This window comes from Passer montanus, unplaced genomic scaffold (genome assembly GCF_014805655.1).
Source record: "Passer montanus isolate IOZ18808 unplaced genomic scaffold, ASM1480565v1 scaffold27, whole genome shotgun sequence".
In the NCBI taxonomy this organism is placed as follows: Eukaryota; Metazoa; Chordata; class Aves; order Passeriformes; family Passeridae; genus Passer; species Passer montanus.
Genome location: NW_024367372.1, coordinates 413740 through 435174, shown reverse-complemented (window position 1 = coordinate 435174; position 21435 = coordinate 413740). Strand labels below are relative to the sequence as shown.

General features: G+C 49.9%; 1 protein-coding gene across 3 annotated transcripts in view; it reads right to left on the bottom strand.

Annotated features, from left to right (window-relative positions):
* ARMH4 (armadillo like helical domain containing 4) overlaps positions 1 to 19936 on the bottom strand; it is a 59984-nt gene extending 40048 nt beyond the window's left edge. For 2 of the 3 annotated variants that reach the window (XM_039712952.1, XM_039712956.1), the window contains exons 1-4: positions 19858 to 19936; positions 12088 to 13441; positions 11049 to 11270; positions 9631 to 9849 (exon numbers count right to left, since the gene is read on the bottom strand). In XM_039712952.1, the coding sequence (XP_039568886.1) occupies positions 9631 to 9849; positions 11049 to 11270; positions 12088 to 13390 (1744 nt within the window). In that variant the 5' untranslated portion in view covers positions 13391 to 13441; positions 19858 to 19936. Of the gene's footprint in view, positions 1 to 9630; positions 9850 to 11048; positions 11271 to 12087; positions 13442 to 19481; positions 19528 to 19857 lie in introns of those variants that run through there. The other variant, XM_039712955.1, reaches the window with a different exon arrangement.
* Positions 19937 to 21435: the final 1499 nt, after the last annotated feature.

Sequence of the window (21435 nt, the reverse complement as noted above, 5' to 3'; positions counted from 1 at the left end):
AGTTCATCACTGGAATCTAAAATGGCAACACAGAAACCACTGCACTGGATCAAACCAAAGGGTTTTTCCCTATTTTTTCCTATTTCCAGCCACAGCTGGCTGCAGATGCTGAAGGAAGTCCAGAACAGGGCAAATAGAGAGCCACAGTTTCTTTTCCCAAGTTACATTACCAAAGTCTCAGGGACACCCTATCCAGAATTTACATTGGAGCTATTAAATAGCTACTGATGGAGCCACCCACCAGGGGAAGATAATATCTGGAACAATGGCATGCTTTGAATTTCTCACGGTTCTTTTTTCAAGGCTGAGAATTGAAACACAGTATTTATGCACTTTTATCTAATTTACACCAGCTCTGCCCAGCCCCGTAGAAAAATTCTCTCCTGGTGCAGTCAGCCTGGGAGAGCCCATCACCTGCATCCAGGCATTAAAAACTAACACTCCAGCCAAACCACCCTTTGTTACCCAAATCCTTTATTTATTTGTTACCTAAATATCACTTTATTTCTGCTGTAGTTGTACCTCATACAGGTCTGGTGGCAATCCAGCCTGGTTTAAATGGCCTGCAAAGATTGGGATATCACATGAGAGGTGGGAATATGAGAAATCAAGGCATGTTATAAACCCACTGATCCCCTGTGCTGTGCCATGGCATCTCCCTCCCCTGTAATTCAAGGATTTGCTCCCAACCACTGCATGTTTTCCTCAGCTCACCAGACAAGACAATCCCAGTGCTGCCTTTCAGTCCTGCTCCCTGTATTCCATACAAATGAGCTGCTGCTGGGATTTAGCTGCATCACCCTGCTAGAGCCTGGCTTTTGGTACCTGGAAAGATCATTCCTACCACAGAGAGCATCTAATGGAGCTCCCAGGGATGTAGCTGGCCCCTGGAATCCCCAGTGCATTTTACAGGCAGTTTCTGTATTATAATGTGCCCAGCATTTACAATCAAGACAAGAATTTCCTCTGTCAAAATGCAAGTTTTCATGCAAAACACACAGCTGTGAAGCTGAGAGTGGCACCTGGAGAGTGCTCACTGCAAAGACAAGTGAATGTAGGTCTTGTCCCTCTGCTGAGAGCAACACAGCTATCAACAATCCCAAAACTTGCCAGCAGACACTCTGAACAGCCAGAACCAGAGGAGAGGAACATGAACAGAGCTCTTCCCTACACTGGGTGGGAAAACCAGCCAAGAGAGAACAGGCATTGGATTTTTATCTCTGCAAAACTACTCTGGGACAAGGGTTTTAGAAGCTTCTTGTGATTTCTAGCAATCCAAGTGACACACACCTGCCAGGATGGAGGGCTGAAGCACAGATAGCCATCTCCCTGTCTCCAAAACCTCACAGGCAGCCAAGCTGAACACCCAAATTGAAAGTGCTGAGACTACTTATCACATCTGATGATCACCCAGCTTCATCAATCACCAGGCAGGCACAGCAGAGAGCTGTGAATAATGAACCCTTGCAGCACAGCCCCTGCAAGGGGGAAGGAAAAAGCTCTCAGCTTGTTCCCTTCTCCTCTCTGGCTCATTCCTGCACCTGAAATCAGCTTTTTAAGCCCCATCCCGAAATGCCAACAGCGTGCCTAGCTGCAAGGTGCAGTGCAGAGCACCACTTGGTGGTCACAGGGAGGAAGCTGCACTTCCAAAAAAAACCCCACAAACTTCCCAAGTGTGGGATTTCAGCAGAGGGGGCTCAGCAGGCAGCGTGGGCACTCCCATAAACTGGGAAATGGAAGTGAGCAGCACACAGCTGAAGCTCAAGCTGGAGGTTTGTGCTTCACACAAGAGCCTTCTACTAAAGTCACATTTTTTCCTCCTAAACTGGCACCTTTTGGCCTTCAAAAGGCCTCAGCAGCAGCTTGAAAGAAAACTGTTGGGAAAGAGTGAATGCAGCAAGGAGTGAAAGTGCAAAGCCCAGCACATTCAGAAGTAATCCAGAGTTTCATGTGCAGCTCAGTGTGAACTATTTCTGTGTGACATGGAATGGTTTAGGTTTGAAAAGCCCTCTGAGAGTACTGAGTCCAACTGTTAATCCTGTACTAAGCCCCAAGTACCACATCCTCACGTCTTTTAAACCTCTCCAGGGATGGGGACGGGGCAGCCCGGCACAATACCTGAGCATCCTTTTATTAAAGAAATTTTCCCAAATATCCAATCTAAACCTCCTCCCCTGGTGCAGCTTGAGGCTGCTTCTCATTGTCCTATCATTTGTTACCTGGGGAAGCTGCAGGGGAGCCCCAAGGAAAGAAGTCTGAGATAAAATAACACATTTTAAGCAGAGCTTTTGGGGGTTTCCAGCTTTATTAATAGAAACAGGCATCAGCAGCCTTTATCATGAGACTCTGAATAGATCCATTAGTGACAGAGGTGAGATCCAGAGGATGGGATTTGCTATTTCAGGGGGGCAAAAGCACCTTGTGCTTGCTCCAGAAGTGAGGCTTTTCACCACCCAACTACACATCCACGATGATTCCTGGGGCTGAGGCAGGAGAACTGAGACCACCTCACACCTCCCTTGTGAGGCACGTCCCTGGCCCAGCAGGAACCCACAACCTGTGCAATCTGAAGCCAACCAGCAGCATCCAGCAGGTAAAAACCTCAGAATCAATTTTTGGGGATGTGATGGCTTGGAAGAAGCTGGAGTTGAAGCCACTGTGCTCATAACCTTGCTGAAGGCAATGGAGCTACAGCAGGTTTTCAGCTGAAGAAACCTTCAGTGAAGAATGATGTTTCTATATTTAGCTATTTTCCATTAATGTTTGCAAACACTTGGATTGCTCAGGAGAGCCAGGAAAGCATCATTCTGTCAGGCTGAACACACAGCAGAAAGATCTTGCTGTGCCCTGAGCAGTGAGAGGCTCTCAGTGGAAGAGGACAGATTCACTCAGAGGCACAAAGTGAATTCAAAGTGCAACAAAAAATAAAACCCAAGAAACTCCCAAAAAATAAAAAAAAAAAAACTACCAAACCCCCCCAAAAAACCACCAAAAACACCCCATAAAACAAACCAAAAAACCTATTAAAAAACCCAAATAAATTTAAAACAGAAAAAATCCAAACAACCCCCCCCCCCCGCAAAAATACAAACAAACAAAAAAACTCCAAACTAAAAAGGAAAGCAGTTGCAGGGCAAAACCTGGAGCTGTCATTTGCTCTCTCCTTTCCCTGCCCATCCTCCCTCACACCAAACTCAGGGGATGGAGATGTCTAAATGGTACCACAGAGGATTGCTGTGACCCTTGCCAGTTTAAGCTGTGGTTTTATGTGGTGCTCAGTGCTGCAGGCTGACCCCATGTGCTAATACCACTGTGTAAATATGTAAATAATGCTGTGTAAACAACAACAGGATTAGGGATGGGGGGTGTGTGTGGCTCCCATCTCTTGCAGAGCAGGAGGGAGAGGCACTAAGGAGCCTCTGCCAAGTGTTTTCTCCCACTGAGGTTCACTTTCTGCACTGCTTTTGTGATCCCAGCTGATTGTCAAGGCAGGGAGGCCTTTCTAGGACAAATCCTTTATTATTAATGCGTTGCCTTCATGTGATCAGTCAATGTCACCATCCAACAGCCCCAAAATATTGCAAGAGCCTTTGCCAGCCTGGAAGGAGAGCTGCAGGGAAGGTGGACAGGCTCTCACCAAGCAGTGCTCCTGTGCTGGGCCATGGTAGGGCAACAACAAAGGCATAGAAACTCTGCCAAAAATCAAAGTAAAACCCCCTGGGATGAGCTCTGCAAGCCCAGTCACCTGCACTGCAAAGCCATCCAAGGGATTTGCAGGATGTGGTGTTGTCTGTGCTCTGGAAAAATCAATCTTTTGGCAAGTTTCAGCATCTGAGAAATTGCACAGAGACAGGATGCTTGGAGGAAACTTGGTGGGTCAGATCCTACACACAAAGCAGGATGACCTAACCCCAGCCACAGAAGAGATTTACACATCACAGAATCATTAAAGCTGGAAAAGCTCTCAAATCAGAGTCCAACCATTCCCCCAGCACTGCCAAGGCCACCCCTAACCCCTGTCCCCAAGTGCCACCTCCACACATCTCTTAAATCCCTCCAGGGCTGATGACTCCACCACCACCCATTCAGATGATAAATTTTGCTCTATTATCCAATCTAAATCTCCCCTGGTGGAACTTAAGGTTGTTTTCTCTTATCCAAATTCAAGGATTTCCTCCTAAAACAAAAACAAGATGTACCTCCAGCAGCATTCACCTCAAAATTGCTCTCACACTGAGCCAGGCTAGAGACTCAGTTTAGGAACACAAGACTATTTTAAAGGGGAAATTATACCCAAAATGCTGCAGAACACGCTGCATGTGCTACAAAAGGTTTGCTCCCTGGCTTGCTGCAAACAGCTCTTCTGCCCCTGGGTGTACAGGTGTTGAACCAATCAGCATAAAAATCAAGACAAAAAAGTGGTGCTTCATCAAGTGAGGGCAGTCAAATCAGCCCAGATTTAATAACCATGACCTGTGAGTGGACAGGGCAGGACAAGACAGATGAAGGCAGATAAAGAGCTTACAACATCCTTTAACAAAATGCTTCCCCAGGAAAAGGGCTGGGCACATAGGACTTTGTTTTTCCAAACCACAAAAAAGTCCCCAAACAACAACAAAAAAAAACAACAGCAGAGACACTAATTCCATTTTCATTGGAAAAAGCTGTTGCTGTTTTCTTCCAGAAGCATTCAATTCAATCCCACTGCAGGGAACAGAACAACCAACAGGCCAAGAGTTAAGTTCAGCTTCATTTTCTAGACAAAGCCAGCCTGGACCATCACAAATGATGTATTTTGGGGAGTAGGTCTGGTTTTATATGCTACAGTCTCCAGGTTTTAGCTCAGATCCTGAGAGGACTAAGAGGAGCCAAAGAGAACACAACTGAGTCCACTCAATCATTTCTAGTCTGAGCTCCTGCTTCTTCCCCATCCTGATCCCCCTCCTGCAGCACCCCAAAAGCTCCCAAAATAACCCCATGGGTGCCACTCTCCCACCTGCTAAAGGACCCCAGCCATGAGCAACTCCAGCAGAAAATGTTCCTTGCCCTGCTTATCTGCACCCACCTCCCTGGAGCCACGAGGGCAAACTGCTTAATCCTCAGATTAAAACAAACAAACTCATTAAAAACTCTCACTCACACAGCCCAATTACATTTCAATAATAGCAGCTGTGGGGGTTTATCTGTGGTTTTCCTTCAAGCTTGGAGATAAGCATGGGAAAGCTACAACACTGAAGTGATGTTTAAGTGAACTCTCATTTTTTGGGGGGACAAATCTAAACATCTAATTCAGTTCTGTATTAGAAACATCTAATACAGCTCAAAATTCAAACAAAGCCTGGTCAGAACAGGAAACAAGGTGGGTCAGACTAAGAAATACCTGCTGGAGGTAGAACAGTGGCAGAACATCACAAAGAACAGAGGCTGGAGAAGGAAAGGCTCCAGGGAGACCTCAGGGACCCTTCCAGTGCCTAAAGGGGGTCCCAGAGAGCTGGAGGGGGATTTTGGACCAGGGCATGGCAGGAGAAGAGGGATGGCTTCAATGTGACACAGGACAGGGTTAGACTGGAGACTAGGAAGGAATTCTTGCCCATGAGTGGAGTGAGGCCCTGGCTGAGGCTGTACAGGAAAACTGGGGATGTCTGTATCAAACACTTCCAGGACAGAGAGGGGAAAAGAAAAAAAAAAGTTGGGTTTGATCCAAAAAGTTGTCACTTTTTTTCACCATTTTCTGCTACAAAGGAAAAGGAGGGATGAGGCAGCACCTGCTGTGAAGAAGATAGAGGTCAACACAGAGCAGTTCCCATTTCAGTGGGAGCAACAAACAAGATGCAAGAGAAAGGTGTGTACCAAAACCATTTAATAATTCATTCTGCACGTGCTTTAAGGCTTCTGTTCCTTGCCAATTTAGTTGCTATCCAAAGAGCTGGTGAGGAACAATAATATCAGGCTAGTTAACCATGCTGGGTTAAGTGCCTGTTTTATTTACACCTCTGCATCCTAATTTAAATTTTTAACAGGGTTGTAGAGATTTAATGAGGCAGATCTTAATCCATACAGTCAAAGTCCAAATAACAATCCCCTTCAGAGCCTTAATTTCTGAGAAAAATACCCTTCACATAAAAAAAAGAGGTTCCTTGTACTGTGCCACAGCTCAGAAGAAAAATGGGGAATTGAAGCATCTTTTATAAATTGATGTAAGTAGCTACAAGTTCTGAAGTATTCAGGAGGAATTTCTTCTCAGAAAGGGTGATTAAACATTGGAAGGGGCTGCCCAAGGAGGTGTTAGAGTCACCACGGCTGGAGGTGTTTAAGAAAAGACTGGATGTGGTCTGGTTGACACAGAGGTGTTTGGTCAAAAGCTGGACTCAGTGCTGAAGGTTTTTTCCAACATAAGTTGTTCTGTGGTACACAAAATAGTTCACAGCAGGCTGCAAATGCACATGAAACTCCAAATCCAGCCAGCTGAGAGCCATCCTAATTAATTGGGAACACTCCACACTCAAGGGCCACTTGGTTAAGGCCTCCTCCTCGGGAGCCACTGATTTTAAGTTGCCATTGTCAGAGCCTGGCTGCTCCTGACACCACACAACAGGCACAGCAGCTCCTGCTTTAATCAGAGCTCTGAGCACCCTCCTGACCCCTGAACTGTGTGAGCAGCTCTCTCCCAGCAGGAGATCAGAGGGAATTGTTCCCTGGGAAGGTGGGCAGGCCCTGGCACAGGGTGTCCAGAGCAGCTGTGGCTGCCCCTCAGTCCCTGGAAGTGTCCAAGGCCAGGCTGGACAGAGCTTGGGGCACCCTGGGGCAGTGGGAGCTGTTCCTGCCATGGCACAGGGTGGGATGAGAAGGTGTTTGAGGTCACTTCCACCCCAACCCATTCTGTGGTGCCACAATTCTCTGCTGTCCAGGCAGGCTGGTGGCACTCAGGAGAACCAAATCTGGAGTCTGCAGGGCCAGATACACACTCACCCTCACCCACAGCACCAGTCTGGCGTGCTCTGCCAGCAGGTTCCAGCTGGAAGCTGCACAGATTCTGCAGAAGATGGAGCATGACACATGTCCTGCCACCTCAGAAAGTCCCACCTACCAAATGCTGCCAGGCTGGGGATGTGCAGCCACCTCTGCCAACACCGTGGCAGATGTTACAGCACAAGAATCAAGTTGAAAAGCAATGTGGTTTCTTTGCAGAGTCACTTTTTGAAGGGTGTTGGGAGGCTCCCACAGTGGTCCTAAGCCAGCTGAGCCAGTAGCTCTTTGTACCAGAAGCCCTACAGAGAAAGCTGCAGTGCTCAGGTTGCAGGAGAGACAAAAATTCTAGGCACAGAGACAAAATACATAATCAATTCCCCCAGACAAGCAAGCCTTATCCTCTGCTGTGTCCTGTCCCCACATCCTATAATCCCTTTACAGGATTTCCTCTGACTAGGAAGGGCAAGTAGAACCAAGCTCACCAAGGAGTCAAGGCAGGAGGAAATTTGTTACCCAGCTCATCCCTCCAGAGTCCACCAGAGAGGAGGATAAGCTCATCTAGACATATTTTCATTTTGCCTGTGCAATTTGATTTTTAAAACAGTTTTGCATCCAAGCCAGGCAGGTGAATACACAGATGCAATTAACCACAGGCAGTTTGGCACAGATGGTCCCCAAGAAACATAAAATATAAACCCTGAGCAGCAGGGGTTTATATTTAATGATGAGCCAGGCCTTCAGTGAGGCAAGTCAGCAGGACCCCACTGCAGGCAGCAGAGCTCACTCAGCTCCTTGCACTTCTTCCAACAGGGAGCCCCTCCCAAAGGGCCAAGATCCCTCATTAGGGACCCAATCATGTGCCTGCCACAGCATCCCCCAAAAAACTGAGTGTCCTGGGCTGGAGCTCCATATAGCTTTAAGGGAAAACACCCCCAAACATCTTGGATCTGGCAGCATCTAAACATTCTGAAAGTAAACACCAGGATCTGTAATTTTGGGAGCTAAGCTTGCAAATGCCACTCCACCATGAGCATGTGATACCTCCCAATTGCCATTAAGCAAAAAAAAAAAAAAAAAAAAAGATGTTGAGAGAGCAGAGTTGTAGCTCAAAAACCTTCCTTTGTGCTTAACTGGGGCAGCACCATCCCCAGGCAGAAAGCCTTTCCCCAAATGATAACTGTAATTGTCCCATTTCTGGGGCAGCACCATCCCCAGGCAGAAAGCCTTTCCCCAAATGATAATTGTCCCATTCTACAAGATGTGGATTCGTGACCCCCCAGCACCAGGGAACCTTCTGGCTCCCTGCACAAAGGTCGAGGCTGAGCAGAAGAGATTTAGACCACAAAAGCTGTGCCAGCTATCAAATTTACACAGCACAAAGAACCCCATGTCCCTTGGAGAACAGGCACCTGCAGAGCCAAGAAACCCAAATTTCCACTTGAGTCCTCATCATTGAGGGCACCTGGCCCCAGCTACAGCCCACATTTTCCTTCAGAGGAACCCAGAACAGAGAAAACAGTGCAGCATGAATCCAAGAAAGTTGCATCAATCCTGTATTGGAGCAGAAAGATTTTTTTTTTTTAATGCTTGTGCAGAAGGTCTCATTAAATTGAGAGAGACCAATGCCCAGCTGAAACTGAAATCCCTCTTATCTTGCCATGCAGAAACCCAGGCTTCTAAAGGAGATCCCAGAGGGCTATAAAACACTTTAGCCTCCTGCATCACACTGCTCTTGCTAAGCAGAGACCTTATTTCCCAGCCTGAAGGATCAGGTTTTCCCTACACACACGACCTTTCCTTCCCCTGCTGCCACTCTCCCATTAGCCACACATCCCTGCCTTGCCACAGACATCCAAGATTCATCCTGGCAAGGGCAGAATGCTGCAGTTGGAGTCCCAGAGAGCTCAGGGAAGGCTTCAAAGCCAGCAGCAAGCCAGGCACATGCAGTGGGGGAGACTCCCAGCTTCTGCTGCCCTCTAAACTCCACAGGAGTGAGTTATTGCTTCCTGCAGAGAAAAGATGCTGATGAGCTGTAGTCTAGAGCACCCCACCTCTACTCAGAGGAGAAATACCATCTGGCAATGCCACCCCTGGAGAGCTGCCAACCTTTGCAGTAAAATACTAAGGCAAGAGAAGGTCAAGATAAAGGAAGGAGAGCAAAAACAGGCAGAAAGATTAATTCCTGCCAGGTGGTATCAGCCCAGAGACTGGAGCACAGAACTGGATGGATGAGCAAGCAGAGAGGAGTTCAAGTAGGAAAAGGAGCAAGGAGCAGCTCTCTGCAGGAAAATTGTGGGTGAGGTGAACAGGAGGCAGATCAGAGCTGCAGCCCAGCTCCACGGCAGGATCTGCTTTGCCTCAGCACCCTTTGGTGGGTGTTCCCTGGCACAGTGGATTACAGGTGTGCAGAGCCAGACCCAGCAACACCACTGCTGCTCCCTAGCCAGGAGAAAACCCACCCCCACCCACCACAGGCACGGGAATTTCAGAAATCCTCCAGGACACTGCTCACTGCTTGCTTCCTGTGCCTCCTGAGAGAGCACAGGCTGTCCAACACCTTTATTGGGAACAGTGCACACAGGCGTGAGGCAAACAGAGAAGCTGGGGGCTGTCAGGGCAGGGGGGGCCCTGCACAGGAAGCCCCCTGGGGCCCAGGGGTACCTTCAGACTCCAGGCGCTCCAGCCCGTAGGTCCCAGCTGTGCTGGTCCTCCTGGCAGAGGGGACAGATGTTCTCCTGGCTGGGGAGGCCACTGATGCTGGAGTCACCAGGACCACAGTTCTGCTGGCTGGCTCCTCTGTCTGTCCAGCTGGGGTGGAGGACATCCCACCAGGGGCTGGGACAGCTTTCTCACTGGTGACCAGGATCCCATCTGTGAGATCTACAGGAGACAGCAACCATTCAACATTAACAAGATCTTATGAAACCCAAAAAAAATTCCTTAATGAAAACTTAACTCAAATGAAGTCACTAAGCTTTTGCTTCCTTTGAGATGTGACTCTGCTGTAATGAAACCTTCTCCTCAAGGGCAGCCAGCAAAGGAGGTTCCCCTTAATGAGGGGGGAACCCTTCAAGGTTTAATTCCATTGCTTTAAGGACTATTGATCACCACACCCTTGCAAGATCAGAGCACCAAGCCACCAGCTGAGAAGTGAGCCAAGTGACAGTTCTAACAGTTCATTACAAAGATAAAAGTTGGTTGAATTTATAATTAAATCCCAGAAGCAAATTCAATTAGTGCAAACTGCCAGAAGAACCTTCTCCCCCTTACAAACAGACCCTAAATTCAGAGATACAATGCAAACAGCTTTTTTTCTCTTTTTCTCCTGCAACACAAGAATTGCCAGCAAAGCTGCCCAGCACCATTTTCATTACAGTGGTCCCCAGTAATACAGAAACACACTCCAGCTCAAAGCCAGCCTCGTGCTGAGGGAGCCCTTGCTACACTCCTGTCAGAAGACAGGCTCCAACAGGCACTGCCAAGGTGACACCAAACCAGCAGGCAGCAGCTACATGAACATGACTGCTTAAAGCACTTCTGTATGAGCTACAGCAACCTGAAAACATCCCCCACTCCTCAGGGGAGGTGAAATCACTGCAGGCTTCCACACCCAAGGGCTTGCCAGGCTCTGGCAGGAGGGTGTCCTTCCCCCCCCACTGGCTCCCATGGAACCCTGATGCAACATTTTCATCCTCTGGACTGAGCATCAGCAATCTGTGACTGCCTTGGGGTCCAGAAGTAAGAATTCTTCCTTCATAAATCAAAAACTGTTCAAGTGTCTAAAGCTAAATGCAGATTGCTAGCAAGGACAGGTAGGGGGGTTGTTTGGTTAGGGGCATTTTTTTTTTTTTAAGCTCTACTCCACTTATTTGGGGCAAAAAATCCATATGCTGGCAAATTCCAGTGTGGTGGATCTCATGGCATGGGCAGAAAGCAGTGGCAGCCCAGGTTTAGAGGGCAAAAGGCTAGCAAAAAAAGTCACATAAATAAGGATGCTGCATTGAGACTGGAGTGTGACACTGGTTCCAGATGAACCACCCCAACTTGTGTGGGAGGGAGTCCTTGAAGCAGAATCCTACCTTCTGCATCCACAGGGCTCCCTGTGGAGGAAGCTCCAGTTGCCAGCAGCACCTGGGTGGCACTGGGAGCTGTCAGCATCTGGGTGTCCTCCCCGCTGTTCTCCTGAGGAAAGCTGGCAGCCCCTGCTCCCTGGGTGCCACCGGGCACCTCTGGCACAGCTGGCACAGCAGCAGCCTCTGTCACAGCCTCCTGGGCAGCTGTTGTCACCTCCTCAGCAGCACCTACAGCAAGAACACGTGTCAGGGCAGGCTCACAGGACAGCTGACAGCAGCAGAGCACACAAATGAAGCGATATGAAAGGAACAGAACCCCATGCTTTAACAACTCCAGAGCCACAGGGCCAGCAGCAGGTCAAGCTCCCAGCTATGCAGAAGGGTTTATTTTGGAGGCACAAGCCTTAATAGACAGTGCTGTTTCCCCAACATCTGGGAAACAGCAGAGAGGCAGCCTGCTGACAAGTCAAGTGCTTATAAATTAATCGAGAAATTAATCAGTCAGGTTGCAGCACCAGCCTGCAATTAGCTTCCTTTCTTTTACAGCAAAAATTAGGTCTTTTGGATGCAGTGAAAGGAAATCATCCTTTTGCATCTGCAGCCAAAGAGGGAAGAATAAAGATGCCCAGCAATTAAAAAGTCCTCATCAACCTAGAAACATGCCCAACACCTGACCTGCCTTTTTTTTTTTTTTAGCATTTCCTTTACATTTTTAACACCAAGTAGGAATGCTGTCATGAGGCTGAAGGTGCCACCTCTGGACGTAGGTGCAGGGCAAGGTGACACCCTCAGCCTGTGGCAGGCTGTCCAGGAGTTCTGCCTGCAGGTAAGAGTGGGGACAAGCACTGGGCAGCCACAGTCTCACCATGAGGTGAGGGGACAAGCCCAGGAGTTGGTCACAAGGGCCAGGAGCTCTCTGCACAGACCCCTAGACCTGAGCACTCTTGTCAAGGCATTTAAGACATCAGTGGCTCACAGGCTGCTGGCACAGCTCACTTTAAATCCCAGAAATGAGAGGCAAGTGTCTGTAACAGGCAAGTTTTACCTTTCCATGAACTCTCCAGAGTAGGAGAGAGCTCAGGCTGGGTATCTGTCACCACAGCAGCCTCCGGCTGTGACGGAGGGACGCTCCTCTCCTCCTCTGCTGGGACTGCACTTATGTTCTCCAGCAAGCCAAGATCAGCTGTGCCTGCCTCTGACAGGCTCCCAGGGTGGAAAGCAGTGCTGCTGCCTGGGGAAGTTGCTGGCAGCTCCTCCCCTTGCACTGGCACTGTGCAGTTGCTCTCCTTGGCAAGCTCAGGCGCTGGTGGAGGGGACACCGGGGAGGGCACTGCTCTTGTGGCATCCTCTTCCTCACCTTCCTGCGTGGTCTGGGATGGTTCTGTTGTCCCCAGCTCCTCTGTCACCTCCTCATGAAACATGCTTCCCCCTTGAGTGATGTCCCCCAGTTTTGTGTCATCCCAGTCAGGTGGCACAGTGTCCATAGTGGGGATGGTGACAGTGCCAGCCGTAGTGGGCAGCTCCTGTTGTGTGACACCTGTCCCTGCTTCTGGGTGAAGGAAGGCCTCAGTTGCCACAAGGGGATGTTTGGCAGCCACAGATGTTGGTGGAGCCAGGGATTTCAGAGGGCTCCCTGTGTGGGCTCTCAGCATCTCCAGCCCAGAGGTCACACCTGCAGCCTGGGCACTTGGGGTGACAGGGTGGTCACCTTCTGCTTCCCAGCTGGGAGAGCTGGGGCTCAGCATGGGCTGGGGCACAGCTGAGGGCTGTGAGCTGCTCTCTACTTCCTCCTCCACAGTGGTCCCAGAAAGGGGGTTTGCTGAGAGGCCAGCAGAGCTGGGCTCCACTGCCACCCCACCCTCTGTTGTGGCCTCACCAGCGGGGCCACCAGACTCCTCCTGGACTGGAGGGCTCAGCGTGGTCACAGCTGTGGTCAGCATGGCCCTGAGGGCTTCATCCTCATCCAGCTGTGGCTCAGTGGGAGCCAGCTCCTGCTCATGCCCAGCAGAGGGGTGTCCCCCCAGGCCCTGGCTGCTGGGCACAGCACGGCTCGGGCTGGCAGGGAGTGCTTCTCCTGCAGTGACAGCTTCATCCAAGGGTGTCCCAGCTGGCTGCACTGACACTGAACATGGCTCCTCAGAAACTGTCTGCTCAGAAGGGCCCAGATTGTTTTTCAAGTCCACCATGGCTGTCCTTTCACCTTCCAGCCCGTTCCCTGCCCAGGGGCCATGCTGGACCTTGGTCACATCCCCCTCCTCCAAAGGTTGAGCAAGGCATGGCAGGCTGGAGGACAAGAGCAGGATGCTGCAGGTGAGCACACAGATATTAAATCCTTTTGATCTCCTCATGGCTGAGAGGAGATGTGTCCAGAAGCCTCCAAGGCTGACAAATCCAGAGACCTAGAAGGGGAAAAAGGAACCAAGATTTCACATATCCATAACCAACCACAGAGCCAGGGCCTTAAATAAAGGGAGACCAAGTCCATGGTCAGTTGTAAGCAGACCCCTCCCACACATTCCAAGCAATGAATTTCCCCATCTGTTTTACTCTTCTCAGCCTACCCTACCTGAAAATGCCAGACAGAAACCAAATGTTGATCTGAAGCCCAGGACAGACCTTGCCCAGCTCCCACCCCAGCAGCAGAGTGCTATGCTCTACCCAGCAGGCATCAGACCTGCAAGCAGTGGTGTGGATCATCCTGTTTGTCCTGAACCAAGTCCAAAAATGATGCCTGTCAGGGCCATGAAGGCTCAGGTTTCTCCTGGCCAGCCCTGTTGTGTGCATTGGCACAGGAGGAGACCACGGAACAAGGGTCTGTGGGGGACAACACAGCACCAGAGCCACACCAGGAGGCTCTAGGGCTGCATCAAGCCCTGGCTGAGGTCCCTGGCCCCACAGAGGAAGCTCCAGCCCAGAGAGCAGCACTGCAGCACTAGCACAGTGCCCATGCTGCACTGCACCACGGAGGCACTTCCAGAGAGTTTCGTGTCCAGAATCACCGTGCGAGCCGAGGGTTTCCAAGAGAGCCCTGAACCTGGAGGCCAGCAGTGATGCAGCCAGCTGACAGCCTGCCCTTGGCACGCTCTGCTGCCTCCAGGCACACAGCTCCAGACACCTCCCTTGGGCATGTGCCTCAGTCCTGGGCTTGCTTCTCCAACTCCACCACTCCAGAGCAGAGGACCATCCCATCCAAGGTCCCTCTCAGTGGTCACACCAGTGCCATGCACACAACCAACATCCCCCTGTCACAGCAGGGCTGGCAGCTGCTCAGGGGCACAGCCAAGCCCTCCTGCAAGGGCCTCCAGCCATCAGCAGCTTCAAGTGCTTTCTCTCAAGTGTTCCCCCAGTTCTGGGACCCCCAACATGAGAAAGAACTTGACCTGTCAGGATAAGTCCAAAGAAAAGTCACCAAGTAGATCACAGGGCTGGAGCACCTCTGCTACAGACACAGGCTGAGAGAGCTGAAGGTGGAAAAGAGAAGGCTCCAGGGACACACTGGAATACCTTCCAGTGCCTAAAGCAGTTCCAAGATAGCTGGAAAGACACTTTGGACAAGGACATGGAGGGACAGAAGAAAAAGGAACAGCTTTCAACTGCCAAAGAGCAGGTTTAGATTAGATATTAGGAATAAATTGCTGACTGAGGGTGATGAGGCACAGGTTACCCAGAGAAACTGTGACTGCTTCTGGATCCCTGGAAGTGTCCAAGGCCAGGCTGGATGGGGCTGGGAGCAGCCTGGGATAGTGGAAGGTGTCCCTGCCCATGGCAGAGGATGGAATGAGGTGAGATTTTATCATTCCCAAGTGAACTATTCTTCCCTTTGGGCCGCAGGAATAACAAGTATCAGCAAGGGAAGAGGTTGGGGTTGTCAGAACCACCCCTCAGTCTTCCAAAGAAGAGCACAGGTCACCCTGTGCAGTCTCACAGCTAATGGGCACCAGGATAAACCCCTGAACTTGCCACACTCCTCATTTCCCCACCCAGACACCACATCCAGAAGCATCACTCGCATTTGTACCCAGAGAGAGCAGCAGCACAGCTCAATTAACCACTGCAGGCTCCAGCATCTGGCTGAGCCTTCAGGGCACACTGAGTCACTTTTTCCATTCTCCCTGAAGCCTCATCCCAGCAGTTTGAGCTGCTGGAATAATTCCCCATCACAGGCCACACACATGCACCAGGTGCTCAGGGACAAGCAGAAGCCACCAAAAAACTCCTCACCAGCCTAGACACCTTTATTTTTAGCATCTTCTATCTCTGAAGGATGGGTGGCCACCCATCTATTTTCTATATCCTCTCCGTAGAAAAATAGCTGAAAACTGACAATATTTAGCTCTTTTCCCAGGCTAATTCTTTATGCACTTTTGTAATTAAAAAGCACTAAGAATATATTATGCAAGTTAAATTGTTAGTGCCTAACTACACGCATCTGCCTCACCATGCAGATGAATATAAATCATTTCACCTCAACACCCCTTTAGCAAGTGCCTGTTAAGAGCAGGAATATTGAAACATCAAGAAGTTGGGTTTCCTCTATTTAAAAAATAGTTTTGCTTTAAACACAGCTTCTGAAGAAGTCAGGAGCATTTAAGTGGCACAAATGCTTTCAGCAATGCTTAAACATAACACAACTCCAGCTGCACTTGAGAAGCACTTCTCTTGCAGTCATATACATTATACATATGTATATACACATCTGTACAGATATTTTGTAGCTTTCTAGCTCTAGGCTCTCAAACAGCCCATGATATTCAAGACGTGGTTAGCCAAAGAACCAAAATGATCATCTCCTCCCAACAAGCTTATTCCATATTTACCAGAACCTTTCCTCCTTCTGGGAGTAGATAACATGGACACTCAATACCAGGCTGATAAAAGAGTTCCTAGGGTCCTTCAGGGCAGCTTCATGTTGTTTCTACCAATCTGAAAAGCCCTGCTGGTCATAATCCTATATTTCTATAGGGCAAAAATCATATTGGAGAGCTATTTGCTCAGGAAATCCACAACAGGCAGGTGTGAGCTAACCTAGACCTTCAGACTCAGTGAAAGCTGGAGATAGTGGCACAGAGCTTGCTGCAGGATAATGGCACAGGTTCACACTTCAGAGAAGATTAGTCAGGGCTTAACATCTACTTAGCTTTAGGAAGAGGCTGGATTAGAGAGTGTATGAACAGCAGTGACCTGGCTAGCTCCTTAAGCAGAGTTTGACACCTTGCTGAAGCACTTCCACTGAACGCAGAAGATGCAGGTACCTGGCTGCAGAGCAGGCTGTTCCTCAAGCTGCACCGAGCTACATTTATCCTCCCATCTGGCTATTTTTACAGCCAGCCTGCTCTCCAGCCCCAGCCAGGCTGGAACACACTGCCCTGACCAAGCACCTCCTCTGTAGTAAGCCTGAGCTTTCCTGCAGGTAGTAACTCAATATTTCATACCACAGGAACTCCCTGTCCCCAGATTTCACCTGGCATCCTCAGAGCTGAAGCCCTGGAGGCAGCTGCCAAGCACTGGCCAAGCTCTCAGTGGAAAAACTAATCCTTGCTTCCAATGGGAAACACACACTGAGGGCAAGAGACAGTGCCAGCTACTTCCCCTGCACTCGATAACAACAAATCCCAGGAGATGCAGTTCCTCCAGCCGCAAAGGCAGCGCAACTGCAGGCAGCCAGGGAGCTTTATCTTCAGCACAGAAAATAATAACTTTTCTTTTAACACCTGGGAGGCTGGAAAAAAACACACAAAGAACTGCTAGACTGAAAACAGGCCAAAACTGGACATCTCCAGGAGCTACCCACAAGAATAAGAACCATCTACCTCAGTGGGGAAGTCAGGAAGCTGAGGGACAATAAATATAAATTGGTCACCAGCTGAGGCAGTCTCAGACTCAGTTGGATCTTTCTAAGCCAGGCTGCTTGCCTGCTCCATACAATTAGCACTTGCAGTAGTTATTAAACCATTAACCCCTCTGAATTCTGGAGACTTCTTTGAGATCAGCTCTTGGGGGGCCCAACAAAAGCCAGCCCAGAAGGAGCCCCAGCCTGTTACGGCCACTCCAGCAGGGCAGGCTTGCAGGGGACCAGCACAGAGCAGAGCAGATGTCTCTCCTTCAATAGCTGCTCCTTGCATGGACCAGTGGTTTGTGGAGACATGCTGCAAAGGATTAAGCTCCCCCTCTGTCCCAGCTGCGTGCAGTTACTCCCTCCGAGAGCTTTTTAAGAGCTTCACCCAGCCAGCTTACTTAGAGAAAACAACTCCCTTCCCGCCTCCCCCCCCCAAAAAAACAATTAAAAATAGCTATTATTTTCTGTCTTTGACAAGTTATGGCTTTGTTTCTACCCAAGTTGTTGAAACAGTATGGAAAAAAAACAAGTACCAAGTTTTAAACTGAATTAATAACTCTGCTCTAACAATCCCTCTGACACAGAGAGGACACTCTGCATGCATCATAAAGCAGAGAGCAGGAGACGAACAGGTCAGCCCCAGCCAAGGCTGCCTTGCCTTTGAAAAGAGCTTCTCACACCTCCAAGCACAAGCGTGGTGCCAGCCCGGGCTGCCTGAACAGTCCTGGGCGAGCTCAGCTCCGAAATTCACTGACAATTCGTAAGGGAACCGGACAAAAAAAAGCTGCAAATCTTTTAATGGGAAGATTTAGCCAAAACATACAAGTCAAACAACTGCCAGCCGTCAAGTGCTCTGTTAGAGGGTGCTAATGTATGCCATCCAAGCCTCATTACTTGTGCTGAATACAAAAGGCAGCAGATAATACACTGCAGAGCTCCAACTCCTACTTTTGTGCACAAGCCCAGAAAAATGCCATCATCTCATCTGGCTTTATGTCCTTGCCCAGCCCAGCCGAGAGGACTGGGGAGCTGATGCCCTTCCAGAACACACTTCAGGTAAGCAGACCTCGACCAGTTCGACCACCTCCAACAGCTCAGTGAAATCCCAGCAGCGGCACAACTCTACGCCTGCCGCCAACACAAAGTCAGGTGAGAGAAATTATGTCGAGACAAGCACACAGCAGAGGGGCACATCCTCGCCTACCCTTGAGGACGCATCCTTAAAGGCAAACAAATGAGATATTAATATTCTGCATGGCCAGCTTCCCACCAGTCCCAGTGAGGCACCTTAATACATAATACATCACCTCCACTTCCAGCCTCGGCATTCCAGCTGGAGTTCTTTGAGGAGCCAGAGGCATGACATGTTTTAGGCATTATTCCCCCAACCACCAAGCGACCGCTCGCTTTGTTCGGAACGGCACACGGACCACCTATGGAAATCCCTGCTCGCATTTGCCAGCAAAAGCTGCATAGTTCTCCCTGGCTTCTGACCCGTGCCAGGTCCCCGGCACCACAAAAGTCTAAGGTCTGCCGAATTCCTGAGGGATTAAGACGGGGAGGAGGGGGTGTTGAAGAATGGGGCCAAAGGGTGCAGCAGTTTCCAGGCAGCAGAAGGACAGAAACGCCGCTCCCCAGCCTGCCTGCGAGCACGGGGACAGCGCTCGGATGCCAAGCAGCAAGAAACGCTCCACAATTTCAGCGCCTCACCTAACGCCGAGAGAAACACCGCACAGGAGAGCTGGAGGATCGCGAGTGAAGGTTTAAGAGCAGATTAAATGCACCTTGCCGGGCCCTTTGGCTTGGGCAGAAGCTCCCCAGAGAAGGGGATTAGGGCTGGCTCAAGGCTTGATGACACCCAGCACGCCTGGGCACAGCTCCATCTCCCCGTCCTCCTTAGTCATGTTTCCAGGTGACTTTACACCCCAGAACTGCATTCTCTCCCCACCGGGCAGGGGATGAAGTGCGAACAACCACCCGGGAATTCCTCCCGCCCAGGCCCGCAGCAGGACAGAGGGACAGCGGCGGTCACCCCCGAACCACCTCCGCGACAAACACGCACCCACCCCCAAAGACCTCCGGGGGGGGGGGGGGGGAAGCCCACCGGGACCCCCACCCCGGCAGCCCCCGCTGCCCCTTCCCCATCCCCCGGGGCTGCAGGGACCAGCCGCCCGCCGCGAACAAAGAGCCGCGCCGAGGATGCGCTGCCCCGCGGGCAGCCGAGCATCGTCGGAAAAAGCCACAAATCAATTTTTTTTTTAAAAAAAAGCGTAACCCCGGGGCAAACGCGGCTCGGGGGCGCGATGCCGGTGCTGGTGTGTGCGTGTGTGTCCCGGCCTCACCTGGCTGCCGCCGCCGCCCGGTGCCTCGGCGCTGCCCCAGCCCCGCGGCCGCACGGGCGGAGCGGAGCGGGCCCTGCAGGGACCAGCCGCCCGCCGCGAACAAAGAGCCGCGCCGAGGATGCGCTGCCCCGCGGGCAGCCGAGCATCGTCGGAAAAAGCCACAAATCAATTTTTTTTAAAAAAGCGTAACCCCGGGACAAACGCGGCTCGGGGGCGCGATGCCGGTGCTGGTGTGTGTGTGTGTGTGTGTCCCGGCCTCACCTGGCTGCCGCCGCCGCCCGGTGCCTCGGCGCTGCCCCAGCCCCGCGGCCGCACGGGCGAGAAGAGCAAACAGCTTTGCTTGTGCTTTCCTCCTCCCACCTATTTTTTTCCCCAGTAAAACACCCATAACTAACACGAAAACCTTTAGACATCAGGTCCATGGCTCACACATCAAATCACTCTGCCAAAGAGCAGCTCAGAAGCCCTACCTATTTGACCAGTACAGAGAAGAGCAAACAGCTTTGCTTGTGCTTTCCTCCTCCCACCTATTTTTTTTCCCAGTAAAACACCCATAACTAACAAGAAAACCTTTAGACATCAGGTCCTGGCTCACACATCAAATCACTTTGCCAAAGAGCAGCTCAGAAGCCCCTACCTTGACTCCAAACCCCAAAGATGAAAGCAGCTCAGCTTCCTCTCCTTCTCCCAAGCCCAGTGCCAGGGGCAGTACAGGGGCCCTGGTGCACACAGAGGGTTTTATACTCCCTCTCAGGCAGGACTAGCAGGTGCAAGGAGTTTGAGCTGGGCAGGGACAGGTGAGGAGAGACCAAAAACAATGATCTCTCACAGGAGGCAATGACTGGGGTGGGGGAATTTTGGGGGGTGGAATTGCTAGGAAGGAGTAGAGGGAAGGTGTAGGAGAGGAGAGTTAAAATCTTGACTTCTTAATGAACGTGGTCTACCACAAAGCTAATCAGGGAATCTTCCAGTTATGCTAGCAAACTGAAAAATAAACTTTTTTTTTCTACACAAAGGGAGATATAACCTGCTGACACGGGTCACTTAGCTCTCTAAATAAACAACAGCACTTGTGGAAGAAAATGAGACATTCCTTATCAACAAATTGGTCATTATTTTTTCTGTTCACTGTGCTACTGGTAATAACATTTATATTAGTGTCTCTAAACACATCCCAAAGTCTTATTTGTTTAATTTTAGAGGAACAGTGTGTTTTCTACTGGATTCCAAACAAACTGGCTTCAACCCAATTCATTTGGTTGTAGCACTGTGCATCCAATATTAAAACTTTCAAAAGACAGATTTGTTGCAAGTTAGGGCAGTTTTTTTTCAGGGAAATATTGCTAACCCCTGCATGAGTTGAAAATAAAGTGTCAAAGTGCCTGTGTCAGCAATAAAGACAGCCAGTGACAAAAGGCATCAGAAAGAACTTCAGAGTTAGGCTTGGGGGAGGAAATTGTCACTTAAAACCATGGGGAAAGTCCTTTTTGGCTTTGCCTCTCTGAACTGTAAAATCGGGGGAAATTATTCATTAATCAATATTTCTAGTGCTGTGGCATCTTCATAAATAAAATACAAATATGTGAAAAGAAAGGATGTTTCCTCTTGGGGAGATGGGGTGGGAGGGAAGGAAGAGGTAAGAGCTGCATTTTTGATGTGTTTTAAACACCATTAACTCCCGGATTAGGGACTCAAAACTCTTCACAGGTTCAACTTCTGTCCTGGCCAATTCATTTTGGCCAAGGGCTCTGGCTGAGAGGAGGGGGTGGCTCAGCCATGCAGGAGGTGCCACCTCCCAAGTTAATGGGGCAGCCAGATTTTCCAGGAGACCAAAATCAATTCTCAAGAGCAGCACTGCACCTTGTGGTGGCTCTGGGATTGATTCCCAAGATGTTCAGTCATTCGTGTGTGGGGAAAGAGGCAGGAAAACAGGGCCCATTCCAGCAGAAATCAGAGCCCTCGGGGATGAGTCCAGGGGCTGGGCTTCAGCAGCTGCACAATTCCCCCCTAAGAGCTGGCCTGGGATTCAGAACAAGGGATCTTCCAGTGGAAGGTGTCCCTGCCCATGGCAGGGGGTTGGAACAAGATGATTTTTAAGGTTCCTTCCAACACAAAGCACTCTGTGATTCTATGACTGTTTTCAGTCCCATTTCTATCTAACCTTTACAATTATTGGGAAAGTTACTTAAAATGTAAAGCATGTGTAGGGGATGAT